The sequence below is a fragment of the Pseudocercospora fijiensis genome (genome assembly GCF_000340215.1).
Source record: "Pseudocercospora fijiensis CIRAD86 unplaced genomic scaffold MYCFIscaffold_1, whole genome shotgun sequence".
Taxonomy (NCBI): Eukaryota; Fungi; Ascomycota; class Dothideomycetes; order Mycosphaerellales; family Mycosphaerellaceae; genus Pseudocercospora; species Pseudocercospora fijiensis.
Window position 1 is genome coordinate 4,082,117 of NW_006921532.1, and position 14,474 is coordinate 4,096,590.

Sequence of the window (14,474 nt, forward strand, 5' to 3'; positions counted from 1 at the left end):
CAACACCAGAACTACTTGTGATACGCTAGCTGCCTTCCAGAGCGTGCAGGACATCAGTGCAACTCCTGCCAGCATCCCTGTCCGCCAACGAACCTGCTCGCAGCGCAGCGAGAGCACCGACCTGCGAATGTCTGTTGACGGACAAGTCTGGGGCCTCTTGATCTCGCGCTGTCAGAAACTACTGCCACATTGCTCCATCGCTCCCGTCGCCGTCGCCCGCAGCGCTCGTCGCTCGTCGCTCGTCGCTCGTCTCTCTCGCACCACCGCAATTTGTCCAGCGGTCACAAGCGACAGGGGTCACGCTGCTGGTAGCCGTCGTGGCGTAGCAGTCTCTCTCTAATCGCAACGTGGGCTGCGAGTCTTGGGCGCGGCGCCGGAGTGTCGTGTTCAGTGACTTACTTCAGTCCATGTCAGTTGCCAACCACACCATACACGATACGTGCTGCAGCTGCAAGACCAGTCTGGCGTGCGCTGCACGGTATGAGAGCGCATTGCGTTTGCAGCGCAGCTCGACAGTCGACACGTCTCCTGCCTGGCCTGGCCTTGCAAACAGGACGGGAGGGGAGGGGAGGGGAGTACCTACCTGCCGGGCTTGATTCACGTTGCGTTCGCTTGTGCTACGGTCCCGCACCCACCTGACAGAGACGAATCGCAGGGTCTCGAGTGTCTCACATTGTTGACGTGACTGACTGACTGCGATGCGATGCGAGGGACGCGCGCGCGTTCGTATAGCAAAGCAAAGCTGGCACCCTTCCCACCTCCATACAATAATTACTGTAATGATGCCGTGCTCGGGCACACGATCACATCAAGAAATGAGGAGATTCTGCCTAGTTGGGCTTCGTACAGTCATACATTGCTTTTGCGTACAGTACTCTGCGCTACAGTTATACAGATCGCTGGAATCCACAAAATCCTTGGCCGCTTCATGGTAACCTCTGCTTTGCTCGCCCCTTGCCTATCTGTAAAAGTCCTCCCCAGAGTCACCGCTTGGCGCTCTTGGTTGGTGCTGTGAGTATTGCTGCTGGTATGGCTGATACGCCTGATAAGGTGGCTGTGGCGCAGATTGCACACCTGGGCTGGGTGGTATTCCCGGAGGAGGCGCACTCGGTTGCGGAGGTGCTTGCTGATGTCCAGCGTCTTGCTGAGTTGAGTACAAACTCGACGGTGACTCGAAGCTTTGTGTACGTTGTCGGTTCGGAAGTCCATCGCGGTCATTCCTCGGCGGATAGTGGTCGTAGCCTTGGGCTGGGGCTTGCTGCATTGGCAGAGCAGCTTGTGCAGAGGGATATGAATGCCTGTTGTCTATTGGCGATTCGTAGCCACTTGTTGCTAGTTCCTGGGGATTGCCGCTATTAAGTGTATGTATCGAGTTGGGTCGAATCTGACCTTGGAAGCCCGGCCCTGCATTGTAAGGATCATTTGGACCTAATGTTGCTGGGCCTTGGGGACTGGGTTTTCTTCTGACTTCTGTAGGTGGAGGTGCCTGAACGCCACCGGGTATGAAATGGAAAGGTGCGGCACCGTTTGACGGCGCATTCCCCGGGGAAGGGCCGCCTTGAGGAAGATAGGGACTAGTCAAGCCTGACTGCTGTGGAGGCTGCTCTTGAGGCGCCGGTGAGTAGTAACGTTGGGGATCCTGTTGTGGAGGCAGGTGCTGCTGACTCTGCTGCGCGAAATTTGGCGGAGGGTAAGGTTGAGCTGGCAGGGGCCCTTGAGGCGGGTAGCCTTGCAGACTTGGCTGCGTGCCGCTGTAAGGGGGCTGTTGATGTTGGTAAGGCTGCCTTTGTCGGATTGGGAACTGCTGTTGTTGATATTGTGGCTGGGCCATGGAGGCCTCCAACAGCGCCTCGTAATCTCGTCGTGCTTTTATGAACTTTTCGTTCAGCTGTGTGAAGTCATCTAGGGAACATTAGCAAATGCTCCGAAATGGTGCCAGACGAGCATACCCTTCTTCTGTGAGTACCTCGCGATCAGCTCGATCAGTTTCGGACGAATGCTCAGCGTGCGTTGATACAGCTCGCTGATCTCTTCTTCCTCTCGCTCTCCGCGTCTACCGCCACCTTCTCCGCCAATACTCAGCAGCGCCAACAACTTTTCGACGTTCTTTATTTCCCCGAAGACCTCGGACTCCATATGCGCGTCCCTCTCGAGCTCTTCTTTGGTGGGATCCTGGAGCTTTTCGACATAATTGAGTGGGAAAATTCCAGTTTGGCCTCGCAGACTGCCTTTCCACCAGTCCTTGTACACTGACTCCAAGACTGCAATGATATCACCTTTCCTGAAGGCAAGTTCGCCGGACTCAGAAGGAGTGAAATCGTAGAGCGCTCGGACTCTGCTGACAGTCGCTGCGGTTGTGCTTGTTGACTACACTGATCCCCATTTGTCGCGGTTGGTGCGCTGTTGCTAGGCCCTTTATCCTGCACGCTCAAAGCTAGTGCCATTTGCAGCTCTTCGTCCTCCTTCCTCTTGTCCTCGCTACTAATCTGCTGCTTGACAGGTTTGCTCGGAGGCATCAATCCCGGCTGTTGTACACGCAGTTTCTGGTATGCTTGCTCCATGATCCCCAGCTCGGGCGAAGACTTGAATTCCTCCGACCAAGAGCCCATGCGCTCCAGGACTTTCTGCTTGACCTGGCCATGTGTGGTGCGATCTGCGGCTAGACGTAGGAGTGCATCTGTAAAGGCTTTAGATGCGAGTTCGCGATGCAGAGGTGGCCCACAGTTTTGGGAGAGGGCGTTCGCAAGCTCAAGAGTGTATAGCTGGACGTTCGCATTGCGATGCGCCAGTCGCTTGATCAAGGCAGCAGTCGCTTGCGCTGGTCCTGATGAATTGGCTGACACGCGGTCGCATACATCTAGAATGTATTCCCAATTCTCGCTCGTGAGGTTCTCGTCAGTTGCTTTGACTATTCTCAATCGTTAGACTACACTTTGCAGCCACTTCGAGCATGGGCGCCATCTGCCTACCGACAGCATCGTCCATCGGAGAGCTCGTAGCTCGGAACATGTTGAGCGAGATCGATCGTAAGCGCAGGGGAAAGGCAAAGAGCCCAGAGTATAGTCGGCGTCCGGCTCCAGGAGTCTTTGGAGAGAAGAAGAAGAAGAATATGGATGCACGTAGCTGCCTGCAAACATGTGACTACTGCTCGACTGTGGATGGCGATGGCGAAGTGATCCCAGAGAAGTTCAACTACGTCAGAGCCCTGCCACGAGCCACAACTCTAAACTAAACTTCCCGCATGCCGTTCATTCTGCCACTCTGCTTGCTACGTGTTGTCTGTGCTTCATACTGCATGCTCCGTATACCGGCAGTCTACCGCAATTTGCACGGCTGGTCAACGGATTACACTGAGCTGCGTGGCTTCACAACAACGCGCGATCGCGGAAGGATATCATAGCTGATGCGAGCTTGCGGGCCTCTATTCGAGTCGCCTCTATCGAAGCAACATAGTCCGAACAGTCTCCGGGAAATGAATGCTTTCGATATGTAGCTCATTCGCACTGTACAATTCATATCATATCAGTCATCAAGCGTCTCGCCACTCAGCCAAGTAATTAAGTCTGGCTTCACACTCATCCCAGCCATGCTTGGCTTCTAAATCCCTGATGCCTCTAGCATTGCCACTTTCGAGTATGCTGTCTTCGTGCTCGCTCCAAATTCCCGGAACATCGCCCGGCACTCCTTTACCTGCTTTGGTCGATATCAACACAAGGTGTGCAAGATCCACTCGCATCGAGGTGCATTTCAGTGCTTGTACAATCGCCGCTTCTTTGTACCCTCTTACCTGCATAGTAGCCATCCAATCTTCGAGCTTTGCCGCATCATCCTGAGACGAAGGATCTTCGTCCTCGTCATCTGGAGATCGTTCATAGCTTTGGTCGTCTTGCGGATCGATACCTTCTGGTTGCGATGAGACTGCGGCAGGTGGGTTTGTTCGGCCAAGATTCAGCGTGGTTTCGTCGAAATTTAGACGACGGCTATCCATGGTCTCATCTGGTCCTCCATTGAAGGAAGGCGGCGGCATTCCAAAATCTGGCACTTGTGTTTCGGCATTGTAAATGTCTTGTGTCTCGAGAGCATGGCCTCCCCTTTTCGCTCCGCTGTAATGCCTGCCTTCAGAATGAACCGAACTTTCAAGTGATGAGCTAGGAGGAGACGCAGAGGAGATCTCTACGAAATTGCCGGAATTCGTGCCATGAGTGGATCTTGCGGTTGTGTCCAGAGCGGGTCCTCGGCTGTCGTGGCAAATACTCTTTGCTTCGAGAGGCATACGAAGTCGTTGGTCTCGCTCTGGTGAAGGAGTGAAACCGAAGCCGCCTTCAGGCTCGGCAAGGGTTAGATCTATTTCGCCTGCCTCTGAGCCAGCATCCGTGCCTTCCAAATCTTCACCATTGTACGTGTCTTCCGGGTAATTTATCTGGCTACTTGATGGAAAAGGCGACAACCGACCCGCGTGTTGCGGCGATTGATCCAGGCTGACGCCGTCGTCCGCCGACGATGCCACTCCATTGATTTGCGACAATAACGATCGACTTGCAAATTGACTCGAGGCTTCTGTCGTGTAGGCCTGCGGCGGCGTGGTGGTACGATGAACTTGTGTCTCGAACGGCAGGCTCTGCTCCTCATTTCTTTTTCTTTGCTGCTCAGGAGACATGGGCCAGTTCAAATTCGAATCAAGTACTTCGGCAACCTCTTCTTGGGAGGACAAATGTACGTGTTCGCTTCTCAGAGGCATATTGTCCGTGCTATCGTCCGCATGGGCGACGCGACTTTGAGCTGCCAAAATAGGTGTAGATGGCAGCATTTGGTCTTCATCGACTCCGTTTGAATGCTGTTCATCTCGGACCCCCTCAAAAGCCTCGGGCTGGGTGATGGGCACGCCCATGGTGTGTTGCAGAAACTTGAGAAAATCGCTTTGATCTTTCATCTCGTCATCTTCAGGCAAGTCTACACCACGAAGCTTGGGCTCTCTTAGCTGCTCTTCCTGAGCAGCGAGATTTGCCTCGGTCAGAGCGAAGCCGGCGGTTTCGATGGCTGCTGATCGAGCTTCCTCTCGATTTTGTTCCTCCACAGCGGCAGCGACTGAAGAGCTTGGAGTGTCAGACCGAGGGCGACCGAAGAAGTCTCGGCTCTGATGTTTTGGAGGTTGCACGTAGCCTTGTGACTCCACTTCATCCCGCTCGTTGACTTCATTAGTTGGCATGACGTTAGAATCGGTGGGATCCTGACGTTTCGCCGACTCGTATGATGCTATTAGATGATCGACAGATTCCGCTTGCAGCTGCTGTTCCGCAGCCTCGTTGACGTCGGAGGTCACTATAGCATCCCGGAGTACATCATCATGCCGATCGAGAGGAATGGCCCCTGAATCGGATCGTATTTGCTCCTTTGCAGTATGTAGAGCACTGTTGGAGGCATTGACTTCAACATCATAGGCCCGACGTGCTGTTGTGGTCTTGATGCTATGAGGTGAGCTGACAATTTGTATAATATCCCTACCACAGGCTGTGTCCGGCGTCGCGTCCGGTACATCCGAGGGCGATTGACTTATCTCGCGAGGAGGCGCAACACGTTTGTGCTTCTTACTCTGAGTCATTCCTTTTGCTGAAGCCAGTTGAGCTTGGGCGAGAATTTGGTCAACAGCCGCAGAGGATCCACGAATAGCTTGAGCATGAAGTGGTGGTTTCACAGAGGTAATATACAGCTCTTTCCACTCTTGCGATGTGCGCTTTGGATACGCCTTCGCGAAGGATGCCCAAGCTTCACCCTCTCTGTCTGCCGGCATATCTTCAATGAAGTTCACCTCCTTCTGGAGGAGCTCAATATCGTCTTGCAAGCCGTCACTACTCTCCACGCTTGGCTGTTTGCCAACTTTGCTAGGATGGTCGACCTTCTGACGCTTCCTTGGGGACTGCTTACGCGCGTGTGGTACAGCCGGCAAGGGCTCTTCTTCGGACCCATCTAGAGCTGCTGATGCTGGTCTCAAAGGCGCAGTGGTCGCGTCGGTTGCTTGTATACCAACAGGCGGCTTATCCATCAACTGTTTGACGTAGCGATCGCGCCAGGCTTGATGGGTGTGCCGTGGATTCGCAGCTTCCAGTCTCTTGTACATTTCATTGCCTTTCACCGATGCTCCTGCCGCTTTCTCACTTTGGACCCATTGCCACAGCTGTCTGTCATCCTCGGCCGTGAAGGGTGTTCTTGTGCGTTTAGCTGCTATTGCAGTAGAACCAATCTCACGGACAGATCCTTTCCTGCGTCCAGTAGCGTGGTCGCCAGGATTGGGCAATTGGCCGTCACGAATTGCTGCCTGTATGAAAGTGTACGAGTAACTGCCTCCAGGTGCATCATTGCGCATGTGGTCGGCAATGAGGTAGTCAGCGACGCGCTCATCCTTCACCACCTTCCCACCGTTGGCCTCGATGTCGGCAATGAATTTGTTTCGTTGTGGAACGCGTTGGATCAGGAAGAAGGCCAGACCGTCGAAAATCTTGCCCTTTGGTCCAGCACCAGTCTGCGCATTCGTGACAACTAGCGGCGCGTTCGCCATTCAATGCGTCTGCCTGTTCTTGATCCTGGCATGCGGATGCAGTTGATTGATGATGAGCGAGGGAGACGGATGGCGGGGAACAGGCAGGAACGCGACTCTCCACGCGCTCGTGCCTGATTCACTGTGGCTGTGGCTGTGTTGACTCTCTCGCGATGAAACATCATTCTGTTTCAATTTCTGCGCTCAACAAAGCAGTCGAGCAGGACTTCTACCCAAATTATTGCGGCCGTCTCTTCATACACTGCATTTGTAGTTCCCGATCCAGATTGAGCTGGACTGTCAGATCCGACTTGATCAGGACTCGAAAGATGCTCACAACATGTCCGCTCTTCGAAAGCTTGTCCTTGCGATCCTGATCTTATCGCTAATCACCTTCATCGCGCTGTTTGGTCGACTGCCGGCTTTCAGGAGAACACCCATGGGCTGGCTGAATCGACTGCTTTGTCTTCACATACCGAATGGCTTTCGCAAAGTGGATCGAACTCTCACCGGTGGCCAGATCACGCGCAGGAGCCAGCGGGTCGGACAGTACCTGTTTTATGAGAAGAATCCCATCGTTCTGGTATGCTGTGCGATCAATTCTACTACTCAAAGCATATAGCTAAGGTAAGAATAGATAATCTTTTTGGTTCTGCTTACAGGAAGTGCTGGGCTGTTCCTACACAACACACTGCACTTGCTTCCGCCTCATCTCCTGGCGCCTATTCCACCATTTCTGATAGCCCCATACATCTTCACATACCTCACAGTCTCATACAAAGCACACTACATCACAGCTTCGAACCACAAGGCGAGAAGCGTGGACTACCCTTACGACCACATCCTGTTCCGGCCCGGGAACGTGTGCAGCACTTGCAATTTGGACAAGCCAGCACGATCAAAGCACTGCAGCTTTTGCGGACATTGCGTGGCCAAATGTGACCATCACTGTCCATGGGTGAACAACTGTCTTGGACGAGGCAATTACCGCTGGTTCTTGGCCTTGCTGTTCTCTCTCGGCGCAGTTGAGATATATGGTGCGTACCTGAGCTGGCACATACTTGGACCTTCTATGCGCATGGACAGGACTACTCCTTTGGTCAGCTGGGCACGCTTGGAGCAGATAGGCAACGCAGTAGTGGTCGCGGTTAATAAGGGTGGCCTTTCCATTGCCGGTGTCGGTCTCCTTGCCGCGAGCACGGCGGGCCTTCCCCTTGGATTGTTGGCGTATCATTTATACCTGATCTGGGCTGGTAAGAGAGCGCATACATTCCCGGCACCTTCTTCATCAGAAATACGTACTGATATCCTTTGCTATCTCTAGGCATGACTACAAACGAGTCACAGAAATGGTCGGATTGGCAGGAAGACATGGCGGACGGGTTCGTATTCATGGCCAAAATCGAAGATTTAAGGACGCATCACCGTATGCGAAAGTACGGTGACGCTCTCGCAAATGGTCACTCGCGAATACATTCGCCAAATCCAGCGTTATTCGCTTTCGACGATGCTGACGAAGTGGTTGTACCGTGGCCGGTCAATACTGAGCAAGTTCTGGTAATGACGAAGGACGGCAAGCCACCGCGAGGACAAGACGGGCTGTGGAATCGTGTCTGGAGCTTGGACGACGTCGACAATATTTATGACCTTGGTGGCCTGCAGAACTTTTTGCAGGTGATAAACGGCAAATGATAGCGCCCTGGATCAGGAGACAGGAGATCATGTTTGCCAGAGCTTCTCAGCGCTCGCGGCAAGGTTATCTGCACAAAACAAATTCGACAGCGGTGTCGACAGGCAGCACGCGTAGGCGAGAAAGTATACATTACATTGCCAGACCTATTATAATGTACTTGCAAATAAGCCAATCAGGCTTTAGCGCAGTGCCTCTACAGATACATGTAGTTTTGGCAGGTCCATCTCAACCCACCCCTGCAAGGCAGTCTATTCTTGCGTACAACACCCGTGTCTAATAGTGCCACAATCTACTGTTGCTCCACATCTCAATCTAAGAGACTGCCCAGCCAACGCCACGCTAATGTCAATCCAGGGTATCTTCAACGAGAATGATAAATCGGAACCGGAGCTAATCAAATGGATCTTCCATTTTGACATCCTGCGCCCCCATAGCCTCGGCGCTCCTCGTAACCATAGTCTGGTCGTCTTGAACAGACTTCTCCTTTTCTGTCGCCGCGTCCGCGACGAAGCAACCCAAACCACTGAACGCCTCGCACAATGCTCGTTGCGTGAAAGATGCAACTTCATAGCCTCCAGAAGTGACCTTCGAATCCCTTTCTGCGCTTTCCAGAATATCCCAGACGTACCGATCTTGAACGTTGTAGTACTTCATGCCCTCGAAGCTAAGGCCACCGAATGGGTCAATTGGAGCTTCTGGTTCAGCCTTTACTTTGGCCTTAAGACCCTTGATGACGAGGTTGCTCGAGCCATTACGAGCATCCGCAGCTTGCAGCTGTTGTTGACGAGCAGCAGCATCTTGGCGATTGAGACGCTTCTTCAACATGACACCCTGCCCTTCAGTAGCCTTTGCCACTTGTGCTGGATCCTGTCCATTTTCCAATCGACGTAGCACATCTCTCTTGTTCGCTTGCTGCTCTTTCCGCTCATCTGCTTCTTCCCTTCTCGCTGCTTCTCGTCTCTGCTTTGCTTGTTCCCGCTCTGCTTTTTGCAGCTTGGAATATGACATGCTCTCCTGCTGTGCTAGCGAAGCATTTTCCGCAATCTCGGCTTGATGGGCTTTCTCGTACTGCTCGAATCTGCGCTCGGTCTCCTCCAAATCGATCTTATTGATGAGGTTGAATGTGATATCTTCGACGTCATTAAGGTAGTCGTTGTAGTCGCGTATAGTCTCGAACTCGTCCTCGCGGCGATTGAAGACAGAAGCAACTTTCCTCCTAATATCAACTTCGCGCTCGACTTGGATGTCCTCGAACGTCTGCTTGCGGAATCGATTTTTTCGCAATGTCTCTCTGCAGCCAGGTATGGGACATGGTTGTGGACCATGCGAAAACAAGCGGTCCACGCAGGACTCGCACATCTTGTGGTAGCATGCTGGGTTTACGAGGAAGCGCAGGCTGGCATTCAAGTAGCGACTACTTTTGCATACAGGACAGATTTCTTCAGAAGCCATGTTGTCAGTCAAAGGTCCGCGGTGGTGGTTGTGTATGTGATTGTGATGGTTGCGGTGGTCGAGGGAGATCTGTTTCATGCGCAAGGACAAATGCTCACCATCCTGTGCTGCATCTCCGCCGCCGCCGCCGCCAGCTCGCGCACCGTTGCTTGTCGAGACGGGCGACGAATTAGTTTGGGCGACGCGAGACATGTGAACGAGGCAGATCTCTGCTGTGTGAAGGAGTGAAGATGAAGCTGGCAGGCGTGCGACTGAGCGACGTCAAAGTGCAAGGTAGGTACCTTAGGGTCCGATCTGCGCCGAACCTTCTTCTCTCTGACCTACATCAGCCTAGCAGCACTCTGCATCCTCGAAACATCTTTTTCGCATTCCAACTCGCCCTTTCCAACCTGCATCGCCTCCATCGCCTGCCAATCCTTTCGGGCCACCCATCTGCTCTCGAGATCCTTCCTGCACCATTCAATAGTTTGAACGACCATTTGCGCCGAGCCGCCTCCGCTTCCACCTCCGACCTATACTTCATCGATTTTGCGCCATGGGGGAACAGGGCCACGGTTTGGATCACTCTCGAGATCCATGTCCATGGGTAGCACTATCAGACTTTGGAGGTGCTTTTTGTATGGGTGTAGGTTTTCGTCATCTCGCTGCGTCATATTTTACAGCTGATGAACTTTTGCACAGGCGATAGGAGGAGCAGTATGGCACGGAGTCAAGGGTTTCAGAAACAGTCCATATGGAGAGCGAAGAATAGGAGGTATGGACTCTACAATGACGCAAAGCGAGGATGATACATCATACTGATATCTTGCCTCCAGCCATCACGGCGATAAAGGCTCGCGCTCCAGTTCTCGGCGGAAATTTTGGCGTCTGGGGTGGCCTGTTCAGCACATTTGACTGCGCGGTCAAAGGCGTGCGTCAGAAAGAAGACCCTTGGAACGCCATTGTTGCTGGAGGCTTCACAGGAGGTGCTCTTGCAGTCCGAGGCGGTCCACGAGCGATTCGAAATGGTGCCATCGGTTGCGCTATCCTCCTAGCAGTCATCGAAGGTGTAGGCATTGGATTTCAGAGAATGATGGCAGAAAACACACGATTAGAGCTCCCCCCTCCACCTCCGAGCAACACATCAATGGGCAGCGAGGGTAGATTAGCGGCAGCTTGACTTTCGCCCCTCGCTGTTCGTGCTGTTGAGATGGCAGAATTGGGGCTCATTTGCGCCTGAGCCACTGGTGCGCTTTGCATCAAAAGGCGACTCTGCGGCCTTGACGACTATCAGCTGCCCTCACCCTCATTTTTGCTTGTTGAATAGAGGTTCATCGGGAACAGGCGAGGCGTTATATGTACAAGGCAAAGTCTGGGTTTAGCACTTCACACGAAAAGCATAGCGGAGCATCAGGTGTTGGAAGAAGGGAGGAAGCCGCTCGATGATATATGTTCGAATGGCTCAGGATCGCACTACACTCTACTGGCTCGAAGCCTTGACGGACGGAACGAATGTCTCGAGCTTCGCGTTATCGCATGTATGATTAGAAGGCGAGCAAAGCGATGTAATGTTGTCTGTACATAAGCATAGAGCACGACACGACTTACACCTTATTGTTGTATACCGGTTGTTTTAACTCACGTTGCAAAATGAATTTTGCCTTGGAAGGATTTTGGTCACATCACCAAATAAATGACTAGAGGCAGATATGCCTTGCAGATACGAGATCGCACTTTCTGAGACACAACCTGACATTTTCCGATGAACGTGTTATGGCCCGGAGACATTGACATTTTTGCTTCTGTGGCCATGACCTTTAAATCAATGGACTATTTGCCAGCCGGGCCGGTCAAGACTGCTATCGCGGCAAAGAGTGCCATCACGTGTCCTGAAGATCGTGGTTGATATGCACTCTGATGTGAGACGGATGTTGATGCGGAATGGCAAGTAACCGAGAAGAGTGATCAACCTGAATGTACTGACATCGAGAGGAATCTGCTGGGCTTGATCTTGCATTGGGTACAATACACCTTTACATCCTTCTAAAGGTGTTGCCACTGGCGCTTCGTCTTTCCTTCCCTCTTCCAACGTCTCTGCCATTGTCCGCGCCAAAGGGCTGCGATCTCCTCTTCTGCGGTTTGCTCGGTGCGAATGTGACCTCTTTCTCACCAAATGGCTTGTCATCTGCCGTGCCAGCACCGTGATTCCTTCGCCCGCCACTCGAGAGACTCGAAGCCAAATCACCAAAAGATCTGTCTTTTTGTGGTCTTCGTATCTTTTGTGTTGATGACGAAACGCGCATCTGTGGGCCTTGCTGTGACTTTTTACCAGACTTTTTGTAAGAAGTGGATCCAATTCGACCTTTAGAACCTGCGAGCTCATCGGGCCGTCCTTGTCGCTGTCGTTGGCGAGCATCTGCCCTGCTCTCTTCCCCAGAATCCTCGTCCTCGTCCTCGCCTTCATCGTCGCTACCACGAAGAGACTGTTCGTCCTCTTCCTCGGCCGCTGTGAGGCCATGTGGTATACCACCTTTCGCTGCTGGTACAGTGGAAGGATTGTGCATCGCAAACTCTCTACTATTTTCATCGATCTCAAAGTCCTCCTCTTCGAATAGCTTCTTGAAACGATCATCAACAAGTGGCTTGGATGCTTCGACGTCGGCATCTGAGGCTTTCTGAGGCACATGAGCCCCTTGTCGTAGGACGCGTTGGGCTTTGCGTCTTTCGTTCGCTTCTTCTTGTGCTGCCAATTTCTCTGCAAATTTGCGATTGACTTTGACTGATACCTTCTTCGACCCACGTATCCTGCTTTCTCGCTCCTTGTCGATCTTCTCTTGTATGCTCTTTTGCCGCTGTTGCTCAGCCAGGTCGGGATTGGTCAACAATCGAGCCTGCTCGTACAGCTTCTGCGCCACAAAATAGCCGTGCATGTACGGACGAAGAAGTGTCGTCGTTCCGATCAAATGGTCCAGACTAAGCTCACGAAGCTGCTTCATGTCCAGGAATTTGTAGTTGTCATACACTTCTCCTGTACTAGCTCCTGTAGCCTTGAATGCATTTGGATCATCTGCATCCTCGGCCATTTCTTCAACCAGGTTGTCCAGGAATGCACACCATTTTGGAGCGGGACCAAGCTGAGGGATAAAGAAAGCGTGCTGTTGGCGGCCTTCGTTGGCCGTCAGTATCATGCCACTTTCGGGGACAAACTCCACATGATTGAGGTCAACAGCAGGTTCTATACCAGCCCAATAATCGCCAGATATGCTGTCCCATAGCTTGATGCCTTTTCGATCTGCACTGAGGATCTTTCCTGATGACAAGGGCGAGTCGAGGTATTGTAAGCTGCGGACGGGATAGTCGTAGCCTTGGTTCTTCTCCAACAATGGGGCGGGCGACCGCAGATCGTAGGTCCGAATGATACCATTGCCGTTTCCAGTCGCGAAATTGAGGCCGTTGGTATGGTAGGTGAGTGCTGTGATGTCAGGCGTAGAATCGGAGTCCATGTCGGCCAGGGATTGTGGCGCGCGCAAAGTGCTCACACGATTTCGTGATCTCGGGTCCCAAAATTCGACTGTACCAAGCGACGTACCGAAGGCCAAGAGGCCATGACTCTCGTCGGCTACAGCAGCACAATTGACAGAACCAACGTCGATAGCTCCCTGAAGAGCTCCACCACCGAACGAATTCAGGTCGTCGCCACCCACATCGACCTCATAGCCTCTCATGAAGCGACCGAGCTCCAGGTTAAGGCGGAAGACCTCTCCATTGCCATTCGCGTTGACACCAACGGCAGGAACCAAGGCCTCTGCATTGCGCCGAGTGTATTTCAGATCCCTCCCGTAGCGTGGTATTCGTGTGGAATAGTGGAGGCCGGCGGGAGTGTGAAACTGTAGTGAGCGGTCGGTCTGGAGATGTAAAGACTTGGTATAATCGTGCGACAGTAGTATGAAAGTTTCGTTGACAGTATCGGTGTGTCTGGCGAAGGAGAGCGAGAGGTGTGGCAGGTAGTGGGTGTGAATCTGCGGCTTGTAGGTGCCTGCGTTACGCTGTCAGCCATCAGATCAGCGATTCGCATTTGGCATCTGGCATTCCACTCACCTGTGCTCATGACCCACTGGCCATCCTCGCTCACTCGCACGCACTGGCTGGCCTCGTCGAACTCGAAGTCCTGCAGCAGCTCCACGCGATTGGCATATTCCGCATCCTTTTTGAGACTGCGCTTTCGTTTTCGCGCGAGCCACTCTGGTAAGGGTCTTGCGGTGGATGCGCCGGCGATGGTGTAGACGGGGACGGCGCCGTGGCTGCTGAGCTTCATTGTTGCGACGACAGAGGCAGAGAAGCGACGGGTATAGTGTGTGTATATGTGGAGGAGGACGCGCACAACGCCTCTGACCTTGGAGTTTCTGAACTTTTTTCCGAAAAGCTGGCGATAGGATCAGGGTCTGCCATCAGAACCTTATGCTCCACATGACGTTAGCGCCCGTCGCCCGTCGCCGGTTGCCGTTGCCGCGGCCTAAGCACTAAAGAAGCGAGGCTGGCCCTGGCCCCGAGAGAACGAGAACATCCAGATGTCGCTGACATTCACGCATCCACACATTCACACGCTTCATACGCCGCCGCACAGCCATGTGCAGTGTGCCTCCCACAGCTGGACTGCCGCTCTCGCCGTCGCATTGTCCGCCGCTTCCGCCCTCTCCTGCACTCGCCCATGCACCCAGCAGCCCGTCCATTTCGAATCTTCCGCGCACGACGATATCACACTGATGTGCCTTGACAATAATCCCCACCCTCTACCAATGACCTGTGCGCAGACGCTCT

At 53.0% G+C, this 14,474-nt stretch overlaps 7 protein-coding genes across 7 annotated transcripts; 2 read left to right on the forward strand and 5 right to left on the reverse strand.

Annotated features, from left to right (window-relative positions):
* Positions 1-829: 829 nt before the first annotated feature.
* Positions 830-1,547, reverse strand: MYCFIDRAFT_209705 (uncharacterized protein). The gene has a single exon (XM_007923082.1). It carries the CDS (start codon positions 1,216-1,218, stop codon positions 850-852), a length of 369 nt encoding a protein of 122 aa, XP_007921273.1. The 5' UTR covers positions 1,219-1,547; the 3' UTR covers positions 830-849.
* A 355-nt stretch (positions 1,548-1,902) lies between these two features.
* Positions 1,903-3,155, reverse strand: MYCFIDRAFT_213144 (uncharacterized protein; the record flags this gene model as incomplete). The annotated part of the gene is made up of 3 exons (XM_007923083.1): positions 2,970-3,155; positions 2,344-2,908; positions 1,903-2,281 (listed from the first exon to the last, which is right to left on the reverse strand). Exons 1-3 carry the CDS (start codon positions 3,007-3,009, stop codon positions 1,903-1,905), a joined length of 984 nt encoding a protein of 327 aa, XP_007921274.1. The 5' UTR covers positions 3,010-3,155.
* Positions 3,156-3,529: 374 nt separating this feature from the next.
* MYCFIDRAFT_192351 (uncharacterized protein) lies at positions 3,530-6,553 on the reverse strand (the record flags this gene model as incomplete). The annotated part of the gene is made up of 1 exon (XM_007923084.1): positions 3,530-6,553. One exon carries the CDS (start codon positions 6,551-6,553, stop codon positions 3,530-3,532), a length of 3,024 nt encoding a protein of 1,007 aa, XP_007921275.1.
* Positions 6,554-6,872: 319 nt separating this feature from the next.
* MYCFIDRAFT_128096 (uncharacterized protein) lies at positions 6,873-8,224 on the forward strand (the record flags this gene model as incomplete). Its single annotated transcript, XM_007923085.1, has 4 exons — positions 6,873-7,115; positions 7,170-7,785; positions 7,857-7,958; positions 8,022-8,224. The coding sequence occupies 4 exons, from the start codon at positions 6,873-6,875 to the stop codon at positions 8,222-8,224; spliced, it is 1,164 nt and encodes a 387-aa protein (XP_007921276.1).
* A 391-nt stretch (positions 8,225-8,615) lies between these two features.
* Positions 8,616-9,755, reverse strand: MYCFIDRAFT_127703 (uncharacterized protein; the record flags this gene model as incomplete). The annotated part of the gene is made up of 2 exons (XM_007923086.1): positions 8,616-8,967; positions 9,232-9,755. The coding sequence occupies 2 exons, from the start codon at positions 9,753-9,755 to the stop codon at positions 8,616-8,618; spliced, it is 876 nt and encodes a 291-aa protein (XP_007921277.1).
* Positions 9,756-10,065: 310 nt separating this feature from the next.
* MYCFIDRAFT_48307 (uncharacterized protein) lies at positions 10,066-11,269 on the forward strand. The gene is made up of 3 exons (XM_007921840.1): positions 10,066-10,302; positions 10,359-10,431; positions 10,493-11,269. Exons 1-3 carry the CDS (start codon positions 10,213-10,215, stop codon positions 10,834-10,836), a joined length of 507 nt encoding a protein of 168 aa, XP_007920031.1. The 5' UTR covers positions 10,066-10,212; the 3' UTR covers positions 10,837-11,269.
* A 126-nt stretch (positions 11,270-11,395) lies between these two features.
* MYCFIDRAFT_55114 (uncharacterized protein) lies at positions 11,396-13,971 on the reverse strand (the record flags this gene model as incomplete). The annotated part of the gene is made up of 2 exons (XM_007921936.1): positions 11,396-13,692; positions 13,755-13,971. The coding sequence occupies 2 exons, from the start codon at positions 13,969-13,971 to the stop codon at positions 11,690-11,692; spliced, it is 2,220 nt and encodes a 739-aa protein (XP_007920127.1). The 3' UTR covers positions 11,396-11,689.
* Between the last annotated feature and the right edge of the window lie 503 nt (positions 13,972-14,474).